This window comes from Myotis lucifugus, unplaced genomic scaffold, assembly GCF_000147115.1.
Source record: "Myotis lucifugus unplaced genomic scaffold, Myoluc2.0 scaffold_1062, whole genome shotgun sequence".
In the NCBI taxonomy this organism is placed as follows: domain Eukaryota; kingdom Metazoa; phylum Chordata; class Mammalia; order Chiroptera; family Vespertilionidae; genus Myotis; species Myotis lucifugus.
In genome coordinates this window covers 37,413-52,204 of record NW_005872110.1, presented here as the reverse complement: position 1 = coordinate 52,204, position 14,792 = coordinate 37,413, and the positions used below count along the sequence as shown (strand labels likewise).

General features: G+C 42.0%; 1 protein-coding gene across 2 annotated transcripts in view; it reads right to left on the bottom strand.

Moving 5' to 3' along the window:
• The window catches only part of MYO1E (myosin IE), a 93,314-nt gene that overhangs the window by 47,774 nt on the left and 30,748 nt on the right, over positions 1 to 14,792 (bottom strand). For both annotated transcript variants that reach the window (XM_023747932.1, XM_006107192.3), the window contains 5 exons: positions 9,568 to 9,764; positions 5,070 to 5,150; positions 4,677 to 4,763; positions 2,332 to 2,418; positions 754 to 921 (listed from right to left, as the gene is read on the bottom strand). In XM_023747932.1, the coding sequence (XP_023603700.1) occupies positions 754 to 921; positions 2,332 to 2,418; positions 4,677 to 4,763; positions 5,070 to 5,150; positions 9,568 to 9,764 (620 nt within the window). The remainder of the gene's footprint in view (positions 1 to 753; positions 922 to 2,331; positions 2,419 to 4,676; positions 4,764 to 5,069; positions 5,151 to 9,567; positions 9,765 to 14,792) is intronic.

The window sequence follows — 14,792 nt, the reverse complement described above, 5'->3', positions numbered from 1 at the left end:
TTGGCTGCCTATATGGCCCAGGGATCTAGGTCTCACACACCCCTTCTTCAATAGATTCATAGGGATGTCTAAGTAATAAACGTAATTCTTTCCCATAAATTTTAGCTAAGACAGAATAAAATGAAAAACTTCTTATGCTCATTAATCCATTGCAATGGGCCCTGTCATCCAAGGCTTTGCATTTCCCTTACAAATGGTGTCAGAATTGGATCAATTCAGCTAAAAAAAAACATGCTAAAGATTAGTTGGGATGAAAGGTGAGACCAGCGGATTTCCATAGGACTGGGAAGTCCCTAAATATCGGGACCTTGACTTACTTATCTTTGTATCACTAGCACCCACAGAAAGCTGGTACCCAGGAGGCACCCAATAGTCATGTATTTTATGAGAACAAACACCAAATGTGAGCGTTTGTCCTTATTTCTCTTTCCAGTGGACATGGGCAGGTAAGGAATGAAGGCTTGTGAGGGCAGCAAGAAGCAAGACATGTACCAGGGTGATTCGTGACTAAAAAGGACAAAGTAGTGTATACCGTCTTTTGTATTACCTCCCCACACACTTCCTAGGTCCCATGTTGTTGAATGAATGAATCCATGTTGAATGAATAAAGCACAGTGAGGCAGATGAAACTATATGGACACTGTTTTCAGTTGCCTCATGAGAAAACAGATGACAGACCCAGTGGCTTAAAACAGGTAGACATTGGAAAGGATGGCCTCCCCTCTCTTGTTGACCCCGGCTTGCTGGCCATACCTTCCCAGCATAATGGTGAATAATGAAGCCTTGGTTCCAGCTGTTGAAGTGCTCATGATTCCCGATCTGCATCTGGAGTTTCTGCAGCAGCGTCTGGTCCGCCCCCTCACCCACCGCGTGCATCGTGGCGCACACGTCATCCAGGATGCTCATGATCCCAGGAGGGTTCTGATGGGACCAAGAAGCCAAAGCCCCAATTCAATGATTGTTCCCAAATACATGCAATGCTTATCGGGTCTTTCCTTAAGGAAGGAAACAACAGCTCCCTAGATTCCAGATACCATCTTGAAAGTCATTCTTTCCCTTTGAGCAAGAATACCATTAATAACCCCAAATGGGAGTCATCACTTAGATCTAAGATGGAGGAAAAGCCCATTTTTTAAAAAAATGGTTTAACTCCCTGAAATTCTATTCAAAGTCACACACAGATCATTATCTGCACAATCTTATTTGTATTAAGTTGATATAAAAAACCCAAAAGAAAAATTAAAACATTTTCCTTGACTCTAATCAGTGGTTCTCAACCTTCCTAATGCCGCAACTCTTTAATACAGTTCCTCATGTTGTGGTGACCCCCAACCATAAAATTATTTTCGTTGCTACTTCATAACTGTAATTTTGCTACTGTTATGAATCGTAATGTAAATATCTGATATGCAGGATGTATTTTCAGTGTTTGCGACCCACAGGTTGAGAACCGCTGCTCTAATTCATTTCTTTTTTTAAAAACATATTTTTTAAAATATATTTCTTTATTGATTTCAGAGAGGAAAGGAGAGGGAGAGATAGAAACATCAATGATGAGAATCATTGATTGGCTGTCTCCTCCACGCCCCCTAGTGGGGATCGAGCTGCAACCCGGGGCATGTGCCCTTCGCCGGAATTGAACTGGGACCCTTCAGTCCGTAGGCCAAGGCTCTATCCACTGAGCCAAACCAGCTAGGGCTCTAATTCACTTCTTAATGTTCACTTTAGGATAGGCATGGTTTACACAGTTGTGCAGTGTACACATTTTATCCACACAGCACTATTTAATAAACAATCATCAAGTTTCATATAGTCTTCATAGTTATTTTTTAATGGCTGTGTGTGCTCTGATATGCTGTAGTTTACTTAACGACTGAACTGTCTATGGACTTTCTCACTGTTTCCAGTTTTGAGCTTTATAAACAACGAAAACAAAAATGGTACTGTAGAGATCTCTGTCTACGTCCTTTTTGTTTTCTTTTGAATGATTTCAAGGTCTCAAGTCCTAGAAGTTATATGAATGGTCTAGAAGGTGGGCCAATTTTGTGTCTTTTTATGCACTAAGCCATCAACACAAATGATAGAATTAATTCAGTAACAACTCCTGTTTGTAAATTGACATTTTACTCATGTTCACGTTTGTATTTACAAAAATAAAACCCTATTGCTCTTTTGCTAACATACATATATACACAAAATAAATGTAATTTTTAAAATTCTGTGCAAACCAGAGTTGTCACCTTGCCTATTCTAAAATAACGACACAGAGGAGAAAAATGCACTTAATGCAAATCTGTGAGCAGTGAGGATACACACCAGACTGATACTTACAACTTTGTTCTCTATGAGGTCACACACGATTTTGTTATTGAAGTACTCTATGGGCGTCCATCTTATTCCCTCTTGAACATATTCTTCCTGTAGGACAGAAAGCGGGAACTCACATGATTACCCAGTGAAGAGTAGCTGGACTCCACACATATGGATATCAAAGGCACATAAATCACCATGAAAGAAAAACTTGAATGCCTTTTGACAACAACTTGAAACTTTAATTTTTTTTTTCTAAGGAGGTTAGAAAAGCAACATTTTATTGCTTGGTAATGTAATTTTTATTGAGTTTGAACCATATGAAATCATTACCACACAGGCATTTCTGACATTCAAAAAATGGCCATTTAATATGGTGAAACCTACAGATCTGTCTCACAATAATCTCTGAGTTTAACATAGGACAGCAGCATGGATTAGCATCGAGGCACTTAAGGGGAAGGCCCCTCACTCGGGCCAGGGGCTCATCTAACTGGATGGACACCAGCACACTCTCCTGGTTCTTCTCCTTCCTCCCAGGTTTGCTTTGTTAGCATCTCTCCAGATCTTTATAGGAGGCAGACTCTCAGGGCTCAATCTTCCAGCCGTCTTGCTTCCTCAAGCCTCCTTCTCTAGGTGATTCCAATCAATCTCATGGCTTTAAATAGCACCTATAGGCTAGTGACCTCTGTATTAATTTCTCTAGTCTAGACCTCCCCACTGAGTTCCAGACTCATATGTATTTGATTTTGGAATCTGCACTTGGATGTACAATAGGCCTCTCAAATGTAACTTGTTCAGCAGAGTTCTGACTCTACATTCCCCCTGTCTCCAACCAACTGCTCCCCTAACCATATCCTTCAGTAAATGGTCTCACCACTGGCCCTGTTATTCAAGCTACAAAGGCAGAAATCATCTTTAATTCCTCTTTCCTTCTTGGCTTATTGCTAATTATTTTGAGTAATCATGGTGACTCAGTCTCTAACATGTATACTAACTCTGACCACCTCTCACCGTGTCACCACCCCTACTAATAGACCATGGTCTAAGCTCCCGCCCTGTCTTGTACAGTCTCCTGCATCGTCTCCTAATTGGTTTCTAAACTTCCATTCCTGTTTAGTTTTCCCGTCTCACTCCACTCTGTAAGTCTGTAAAGCTAGAGTGGTGACCTTTTCAAAAACACAGAACACAAACCAGACCATGTCACTTTTCTGCTCAAAATGCTGCAATGGTTTCCTATCCTACTTGCTGTAAACTCTGCACTTTCTGTCATGCCCTACAAAGTTCCTATATGATCTAAATGCTGCCCAGTTTTTCCCGTCTCAGCCCACCCCACGCTTTCCCTAGCTGTTCTGAGGTGGTGGAAGGCGAGACCTCCAGGCCAGAGGTTTATGTGAACGCCTCTGCTCACTGGGGCTCCCAAGCAGAGGCGTGAACGCTCCATGACTAAACATCCCCAAACAGCCTTTCATGTGTCGAGTGGGTTGAACATGTCCCCTAAAATCTCAAAATGTGAGGTTTGGAAATAGGATCTTTGTAGATACAATTAGATAAGGACCCCACAAGAGACATCATCTTGGATTTGGGGTGACCCCTAATCCAACCACCTGTGCCTTTACAGGGAAAGGAGAGACACTTGGACACAGACTGGAAAAGGCCATGTGAAGACCGAGGCAGAGACTGAAGTCATGTTGCCACCAAACAAGGACAGGAGCCACCAGAAGCTGGAGAGTCAAGGAAGGATTCTCCCCCAGAACCTCTGAAAGGGGTGACGCTCTGGTGCCACTTTGATACCGGCCTCTGAGAGGAGAAATCTCTGTTGTTTTAAGCCACCTCGTTTGTGGTACTTTGTTACAGACACCCTAGAATCGACACACAATGCGGAATCCAGAATACAGGGACCTGCGCTGGCCTTTCAGAAGAAACGATAAGCAAGACATGTTTCTTCAAGCCAGAATGAAAACACCCACTTTTGTTAAAGACACATTAATTTCTAGGGAGAATTGGGAGGAAAGCAGCTCTGAGAAAGCCATGCTTTTCCTTGGGCTCACAGGAGATGCCATAGACAAAGGGTTTGGAACGAGGTCTCCATTTCGCACTTGGTCAATGAGTCAGAGAGCAGAAGCAGCCAGTCCCAAGTCCAACTTCACAGCATCCTTTGCTCAAAGGAGGAAGAAAATGTAGCAGCTGGTGTTTCTATTTCACAGACGGAAGGGTCCCAGTGGCATGCGGTTTGTCTGCCTGACACTGTTAAGGACATTTCCTAAGACAAGACTCAAATCTGAAGCTGTTATCCAAAGAGAAGTCTACACCCTTGAAAAGAAAACAAATTAGGAGAACACGATGAAGGAAGAGGGAATGCTTACCTGTTCGGCCTTTAATGTCAGTTCAATAAAAATCTGCTGTAATTTTTCATTAACAAAATTGATACAAAACTGTTCAAAGCCATTTTTCTGAAAAAGAAAAAGTTACTTACATTAATCATTTCTGCAAAATCATTTCGAAGACAATTCTTGAGTGATTTAGTGAGATGCTTCCATGTGACAAGCCTTAGCAGAAATGCTGGAGGCATCAGGAGAAGGCTGCGTAGTTTAGACTTAGGAGAAACTAGTTTGGTGACGGTGCCCAAAGAACTCACAAAGGCAAAAATTGGGCCATAGTGGGGTGTTCTTTTTTTCACTGCCTAGAATTAATTATTTCTTCAAGCCAGAGGAAATGCATCACCCTCCCCAGTCCGCAATGACTTAAACTGGTCCTACCTGGAATATTTCAAAGCCGTAGATGTCCAGAACGCCGATGTTGTATTCTTCATGGTCCTTCTCCATCGCTTTGTTGATGGACTAGGAGAAAGTAAGCAGCATGGCAATTAACTCCTTTTCCTGCACATGCAGAGGGGGAGGGAAGCAATCCTGCACACAGCAAATAGACTACACACAGCAAATACTAGTGCCTGCTGGAAACAGAGACCAAGACAGTGACTTACAGCTTTAAAAACGTCTCAGTGCCTCATAGACAGAGAGCAGGCAGACAGCTCTGGTGGGGGAAGGGGGAATGCTGGAGGGTGTGGCGGGATTGAGCAAAAAAAAAAAAAAAAGAGAGAGAGAGAGGTAACTCATGGACATGGACAACAGTGTGCTGATTACAGGGTGGAGTGGACAAGGGCACAGAAGGGATAGGTGATGGAAAAAAAAAGAATACTACGAATTGTTAAAAAAAAAAAAGAAGTCTCAGTGCAATGTCAAGTATTTTGGGAAACCACCAGAATCCCAGAAAACTATTATGGTAGGAGAAAAAACAATGTTTGCTTAATGATGAAAACCATTAAATTCCGGCAGAGTTAGTTTTCTTCAGGAAGTCTTGAGAATTGGAAGAAAATGTCATCTCGGATGATCGAAGTAAAATCTATTTCACATAAAGAACCCCACTCACTAATCATTTAATGATCACCTAACACAATATGCCAGGGATGTCAAGAAGACAATCTCTGTTGCCAGGAGCTTATAGAGAGGGTGAGCCAACTACGGTTAATAATACCAGTAATTACCATTAAAGTGATGTTAATAAGAGCAGCTTCCGTATATTTAACATTCACCTGTTCCAGACTTTGCTAAGTGCCTTGTATGTGTCGGGTCCTTTAATTCTCACTGCAGTTCTCATACCAATAGTGATCACAGTGCAATCCCTGAGATCACACTGGGCAAGAGGGAGGGCCTGGGATTACATTTAAGTGGGACGATGCCTAAGTCTATGTTCTTCTTTTAATTAAAAAACATTTTTTTAAAAGTCTGTGGTCTCCAGCAAAGGAAACCATCAACAAAACAACAAGAAGACCCACAACATGGGAGAACATATTTGCCAATGATACCACCAATAAGGGTTTAATCTCCAACATTTACAGGGATCTCATAAAACTTAACAAAAGGAAGATAAACAATCCAATAAAAAAATGGGCAACGGACCTAGATAGACACTTTTCGAAAGAGGACATACAGAAGGCCGAAAGACATATGAAAACATGCTCAAAGTCACTAATTATACGAGAGATGCAAATCAAAACGACAATGCGTTATCATCTCACACCTGTCAGAATGGCTATCATTACCAAATCAACAAACAACAAGTGTTGGATAGGATGTGGAGAAAAGGGAACCCTTCTGCACTGCTGGTGGGAATGCAGACTGGTGCAGCCACTGTGGAGAACAGTATGGAGCTTCCTCAAAAAACTAAAAATGGAACTCCCATTTGACCCAGTGATCCCACTACTAGGAATATATCCCAATAAACCAGAAACGCCAATCAGAAAGGATATATGCACCCCTATGTTCATAGCAGCACAATTCACCATAGCTAAGATTTGGAAACAGCCTAAGTGCCCATCAGAGATGAGTGGATTAGAAAACTGTGGTACATCTACACAATGGAATACTATGCTGTGTAAAAAAGAAGGAACTCTTGCCTTTTGCAACAGCATGGATGGAACTGGAGAGCATTATGCTAAGTGAAATAAGCCAGTCAGAGAAAGATAAATACCACATGATCTCACTCATTTGTGGATTATAGAAAACAACATAGACTGATGAAAAGGGACAGATCCAAAGACTGAGAAACAGTGATCAGGCTATCAATCCCCAGAAGGAAAGTAGGGGAGGGCGGGGGTAAGGGGAAGAGATCAACCGAAGGACTTGTATACACGTATATAAGCCAAACCAATGGACATGGACAACAGGGGGATGGGAGCAAGAGTGTGCGAGGGGGGGGGGAGGTTGGGGGTTAATGGGGGGGATGAGGACACATTTGTAATACCTTAACTAATAATAATAAAAAAAGTCTGTGGTCTCGATCACTGTGAGAAGAGATGTGCAATTCAGTGGAACAGACTTAATGACAGGAGGGCAGTGTAGGTTGGAGGGGGTTAGTGAGGACTGCAGGGGAGGGAGGAACACAGGAGAAAAATTCCTGGAGGTGGTGAATACCTGGATGAATCTTGAAGTACCAGAGTTGTTTTCCAGGAAAAAAAGAAAAGAAAAAGATAATCATCTTTTGCAAGCTAATGAGTATTAATATAGAACACTTAGCTCAGTACCTGGTACACAGTCAGTGCTTGGTAACTGTCAGCTCTAATTAGTATCACTTACATGGAGCATCCACCCTCTTTAACACACACAAAATTGGGAAAAGATGGAAAGGAAATAAGGTGGGAAGCCCAGTGCTGGAAGATACACTGAACAGGGACAGGAGGTGTGGGTTCTAGTCCCGGCTCTGCATGACCCTCTTGCTGAATGGCCCTGGGCAATTCCACCAGCACTGGGGCCAAAGATTCCCTTGTCAGTAAAAGGAGGGTCTGAACACGTTAAAAACATGGCTAATGCTTGGCATGACCTTGACCTTCCCAAGCAATCGTATCCTTAAACTAGCCACAAGGAGTACACAGAATAACTACCCTATGCTGCCCTGCCCTGCCCAACCCTAACCACACCCAATCATGCAGACTTCTAGGGTCTAATGACCATGTTGCTGCCCTTGACTTGGGCTTCCTGAGGGTTCTTCCTGCCTTGACCATATAAAAGGCGGAGGAGTAGAATACTGGATCACTGCCCAATTACCTGGATTTAATTCCTAGGTCTATTACCTAAGAGTGGTGTGGCCTTGGGTAAGTTCCTTAACCTCTTGGGGCCTCAGTTAGCTTATCTGAGTCACAGGGTTGTGGTAAGAATTAAATAAGTGTGTTTTTTTCTAAAATACTTAGAACAGTATCTGGCACATAGTAAGTGCTAAATAAGTGTTTGCTATTATTATTCTCCCACTCAGGCTGCAATGATTAGCACAGACTGTCACCGGCAGTGCTACACGGCTCAAAGACTAATTTCCAGGATCTATATGCGGTATACATAAATATGTATATATATGCAAATATTATGCAAACACATACACCTCAAGGGATGTCTGATATATATATATACACACACACACACATATATATGATTATTCTATCATTAAAAAAAATCTGTGGTAGTTTTAAAATACAGACATCCCTTGATATTGGTGGGGAAGTGGTTCCAGGACGCCTGTGAATACCAACCTCCATGGATGCTCAAGTCCCTTATATAAAAGGGCATATAGTATTTACAAATAACCTATACACATCCTCTCGTAAACTTCAAATCATCTCTATATTACTTAAAATATCTAATACAACGTAAGTGCTATGTAAACAGTTGTTATGCTGTATTGCTTAGGGAATAATAACAAGAAAGTACAGACACAACCATCATAGGCCTAAATACATAGTCAGCGACAACATTTTTTAATTTTCTGAATATTTTCTATCCATAGTTCGTTGGGTCCACAGATGTGGAGGGCCGACTGTACAAAAAGTCTCTGATACGCCTCCTTTCAGAAGGTGGAACCTAATTTCTCTCCCCTTATGTGTGGGCTGTACTTAGTGACCTGCTTCTAAGGTAAAGAATATTGCAGAGCGGCAATACTTGAGCCCAAGACAAGGACATTAAAAGCTCTGGGACTCTGCCTCGCTCTCTCTTAGATCACCCACGCTGGGGGAAACCAGCTGCCCTGCTGGGAGAATATTCAAGCAGCTGAAAAGAAAGGGCCATGCAGCAAGGACCCGAGGAGCCCTGCGAATAGCCGTGTGAGCGTGTCAGCTTGGAACCAGATCCTCCAACTCCAATCACTCCCCTCAGCATCTTGACCACAATCTCGTCCCTGAATCAGAACCACCAAGCTAAGTCACTTCCAAATGACAGAATAAATGTTTATTGTTTTAAGCTACTAAGTTCTGGACTAATTTGTAACACAGTAATAGATGACAAACACAACAGCCCTAAATCTTTAGGCTCAAAGTCAAGACCCCCTCATGATCCTGGGTCTCCTCCTTTCCCGGCCTTCGGTCCTGCCTCTATAAAATACAGGCTGGGGCAAAAGTAGGTTTATAGTTGTGAGTACGGGAATCACACCTTATTCTTATTTGTTAATTATTGTATTATTTTCCATATGAACAACTATAAACTCACCTTTGCCCCACCCTGTGTTTTATCCATAAGAAGCTGTTACTGTCTTGGTGTCTTGGTGGAGAATTCTAGAAGTAAAAGCAGGATACACTGGCCCCAGGATGAGAGGGTGAAAAGTGGAGGAGTCAGGTGATGGTTAGAAGGAGTGAGCCGCATGAACACGAAACCCTTAGCAGTTTTCCTCTGGACAGCTACAATATGAAGCATCACCAAGTCAGCTATGTTTACTTACATCCACCAAGAAATCAAAGACGCGGGAGTGCAGGGCCTTGGCGAGGGCGTCCCTGGTGTAGCAGGCCTGCTCCACGTTGAGTGTCACGTGGATGGACTCCGACTTGCCTCCCCACTTGCTATCCATCTGCCGGCTCGTCAGCTTTTCTTTCAACCGGTCCTGGTTTATCCCCAGGAGATAGGCAGGAAAAGCCAAAACTATAGAAAACAAAATAAACCTCGATTGTTTTTAAGCATGTTAACAATGCATCTCACAAACAGGGAGGCACTTGTGTGTGTTTATGCATTTGTGTGCACACGCACACAACCACACACACACAAGACACCATCTTTAGTCCCAAGAACTTGCAGGCTAGTGAAGACCGCCTATTAGCAATCCCACACACACCCATCCACTTTGCTTTTCCCAGTTATTCTATTACATGAGTCAATTCCTATGATGACTGAGCTTCCAATAATACAAATCAGTTAACCAGGAAGGGTGGCATTAAACCAATCCCCCCTACTGAGATCACAGCTGAATGCCTAAAATGGACATCTCTCCAAGCTTGCAGCAAGACAGCCAGAAGGAACTAAATCAAGCAACATTTCTTTGGCTCCAAATATTGTTTTCTTCCTCTTTGGTACAGTGTTTTCATAGCATCATTCACAAAGAGCTGGAAGCATCTGATATCATCAAACTAATAATTACAACCAACCACTTATTTTTTGAGTAGTTACCATGTGTGGGGTTGTTAAAGGGAGAGGACAGGACACAAATTATTGAAGAAACTCTGACGACAACCTAGAGGAGGCAAAAGTAGTTTGCCAAATAAAAGCTAAATCTGTGACACAGATAGATAATAAAGTCCTGGGGGAATTTAGAACAGAAAGATATTACTACTTGCTTGGGTGATTGAGGAAGATGGGTGGGGTCTAAAAGAATGGACAGGATAGGTATAGATGCAGAGGATGAGAGAGATGGATGGAATGTGTAAAGGTGAGGAGGCAGGAATGCAAGAGACATGGTTGAGATACACAGTGAGTAGACCAACATTGGCTACAGCTGGAGGTTGTGGTAGATGATTAAAAGGTCAGGACCAATTCCAATAGTGGAGATCATTGAATGGTCTGAGATGGTCGGGCTGGAGTCAAGGGGACCTAGATGGCATCTGGAGAGGGGTGTTAGAAGATTTTTCTGGGCGAGGCGTATGGAATGAAATGGAGGGTGTTGCATTATCCACATCACGGCACGCCCATCCCACCCTGAGGACATACAGTGGTGTAGTGTGTGGCTTTCGGGTAGAAAAGCTGAGGTTCCCAGGCTCAGCAACCTGTTTCCAGCTGTGAAACTCTGCAAGAGGAGGGCTAGTGATATAAATGGAATTCTTTTTTTCTGGTTAAAACATTCTAATGTGAATAAGTGACACCAACCATCCTTTGGCATGAAAGGATGCTCAGATTTTTCCCGCTATTTTTATGGACACAAATCAGAATTCTTAACCGGACTATGAGTCTTCTTTTTCTGCATAAAGCTTTACCAAAATTCTCTGATAAAAGGATTTTGTGAAAGACCTTATCATGATAATGCTCAAAAATCACAAGCCTCCCAATAAAAAATAATGTTTGAATTTCACAGATGGTGTTAGAATGAACAGGCTGACATTTCTCAGGATATACCTTCCAATGAGATGAAGCCAGTGAATGCATTTAGAAAAAGTGCAATGCCAGAACAAGGTGTATATGATCTATGCGAGTGTTCCACAGAAATGCTCCCACTGGCAGACAGCTTCCTTTTAAAAAGGGCATGTGAATAAATCAAGTGCAGTAATTTGCCAACGGCCATTTCCTTTAGATTAGTTTTTACACTTGATCTTGGCGCAAAGGCCATGAAGTGATGATTTTAATTTAGTTTTTTTAAATTTAAATTTATTGGGGTGACATTGGTTAATAACATTAGTTTCAAGTGTACAATTCCATAATACGTCATTTGTATATTACATTGGGTGCTCATCACTCAAAGTCTCATCTCTCTCCATCACCATCTATCTGATAATCTTTGCCTTCTTTATCCTCCTCCCACCCTCTTTTAGTTTAGTTTTGATGTTCACATGTATGTTTAGGAACCTGGATGTGTCTCCCACTAAACAGAAACTTACCTTTGTACAGAGCAAAAAACATCAGATGCCCGTAAGTCAGATTAGACACAAGTAGGATTGTTGTGAGAACCAAGAGCCATTTACCAATGAGTCTGACGTATAAGAGGTTCACCAAGGGAAGCTACAATGTTGATTGTCACCACTGTCACCAGGCAGATAGTCAGGCACACGTGTATTTCACTTGACACACTGGTAGTCAATGTTTTATAGTAAATTCACCAGGACCCCTCACGCTTCATGGCAACGACACAGTGAATTGTTTGATACAACAAATCATTAGCCTCACTTTGTTGGTTTTGTAAATATGAGCTCCTGCCAAGCCCATAACCATGCTAACATGGGGACACAGTTCAAATATTTAGTGAAAAAGTATATCCCATTATCTTTATGACCACAGCTAAAGAAATGGAACAAAACAGAAGTAGTCCTTGAGATCAAACAGACAGACAAGATTGTAAAGGAAACATGCCCTATCTACTTCCATGGCTCTCACCTCTTCTGTAGAGGAGGGCACAAGTGAAGGACCGCAGGCACTCGAAAAACAGGGCATGGAATCTGGCCAAGATTCAGAGCCACAGGCGGAGGGAAACAGCTAAGAAGTCTAGAGAGGAAATCCAGTACTGGCTTTTAAAAAAGTCCATGCCATGTTTTTCAAGTATAACCTTTTATGACCTCACATTTTCTTCAGTGGCTGCCCTGGTACTAAAATTACAGGGCTGCTCATACTGACTTCCTTCAGGCTGTGAATTTCCATGAGGTGTCTGGGAGGGTGGCTGCCTAAGGACTGCATCGGAGCAGTACAGAGGCTTGGGGAAGGAGAGGAGGGAGCGGGCATTGATTCATTTAAAAATGCTGATGTAACTCTGGTATAGTTAATCAGAATTATGTAGAACAGAGAAGAACCTGCTAGAAAATAATGTTTCAGCACATTTTGATAATGAAGATAGATTTCTATTAGTGCATTAAAAAGTCACATTTAATTTTTTCCTTTTACATGTGAAGTGTAGAGAAGATAGAGAAACTGACAAGATGCAGCAAAACAAAATTCCATTTTACAATTTTAAAAGAAACAGCAAGGTAAAAAAGTTTTTTGAAAATAAATATTAGCCCGGCCGGTGTGGCTTAGTTGTTGAGGGTTGACCTATGAAACAGGAGGTCATGGTTTGATCCCCAGTCAGGGCACATGCCCGGGTTGTTGGCTCAATCCCCAATAGGGGGCATGCAGGAGGCTGCCGAACAGTGATTCTCTCTCATCATTGATGTTTCTATCTTTCTCTCCCTCTCTCTTCCTCTCTGAAATCAATAAAATATAAACAAACAAACAAACAGTTAACAGGGCAAAGGAGAGGCATGGTCACTTGTACTCCCCATCATTGTTTATGTCATATTATTTTCCTTCAATAAAATTCTTAGGTTAATTTGGATTTAATATCTTTTGAGCAAGACTTGTTTCCATAACACCATCTTATGCTATTGATAACGACAGGTACACATGTGACCAAGTTGAGGTTTGTTTGACTTCTCAGCAATGTAAAGGTTTGACTCAGGAAATTCCATAGCTCCATTTGTCTAGGTAACGTAACAATACAATTTGTTGTTATTAATGGCTATTTTGCTTTAGCTCTGATGGAAATCTTACCATTTCCCCCACTACGATAGCTAGAGAAAGTTTGCTTTCTTCTCTTAACCAAACATGGGCTAGCTCTTCCCTCTACAAATTTATTACACTGATATACTCAAATATCGGACAGACACCACAAACCAGGTTATTCATTTTCGTACTGTTCGTTCATTATTGTAAAAGCAGCAGATCCAAAACGATCCTAATGTCCATCAACAGATGACTAGTTCACTAAATTAAAATATAGCCAAGCAATGGAATGCTATGCAGCTACAGAAAAGGATGAAGCTCCTCAGTGAGTTATAAAATAACCTTCATGATATAATGTAAAGTGAAAAGGCAACTGCAGATTATGTTCTATGTTCCCACTGATGCACAAAGTGAGAAAAAATGAGTGGGTGGTGTAGTTGCTCTGGAACACATGTCCCCTGAATGGAATACGAGAGACTGGAAGCCTCTGGGGAAGGGAACAGTTGAGTGCAGGGGGCGGGGGAAGCTTTAACAGGGCACCCCCCTGAACCATGCTAAGGTCTTACCAACTGAACAGAAAACAAATTATTGGAAAAGGGGCACATTTCTTTGTTGGACTTCCTTGGTTTCCAACACAGCCTTTCCTGATCCCCATCACTCCACCTCCGCCAATCATTCCACAGGCAGCTGCCAATCCTGGGCCTCACGCAGTTGGCGGAGGAGGCTACTTCTTGGCCCAGGCACATGGGGAAATGCTAGCTGTGCCAGAGTCATACCCTTGTTCTCCAGCATAAAGGGGCAGTAAAGAACTGTAGCATCCACAGAGGGAAGAGAAATCTAGTCGACTTTCACAGAAACCAAACTGTCAATGTTAAAAGGCCAAGTGTTAATGAGCTTCCCGAACACTCCCGTGCATTTGTTAAACATGAAGGGCACTGTCCACAAAGTCTAGAAATATAGTTATTATTATTATTGTTAGGTTGTGTTTCTAGACTCTGTGGACACCCTGTCTATTTATTGCTTTCCACCCCGTTCCTTCCCCTGGTAAACATAATTCTTCTTGCTCTTTATCAGACAGACATCAGAAGTTAGCAGAGCTTCCCTTTTTATCACAAAAGAAAACAAAAATATAAAAAGAACCTTATTTGGAATGGAAATAGCCTTGCTGCATTGTCAGCAATGAGTGGGATACTATTTATTACTAAGCATCTAAATTTATCATCCTTGAAGAATGCTGAGAAAGGGAGAAATGTCTTCCTGGGTGGTTAAAGGATGGAAAGTCGTCTGATGCCCAAGAGGCTACAGTCAGTCACACGCCCTGGTGACTGTGGGGGCCTGTGCCATGCAAAACCAATAACGTCTTGCAGGAAGGACTTGATTCCTTCTCAAAGAGTAAAAATGGCCATTCAGGTCCTCAGGCTCTGATTACTACAGAGGTGACCATTAAAAGTGACCATTACCAATATCAACACCATAGTCAATGTCCTTTTTTTTCTT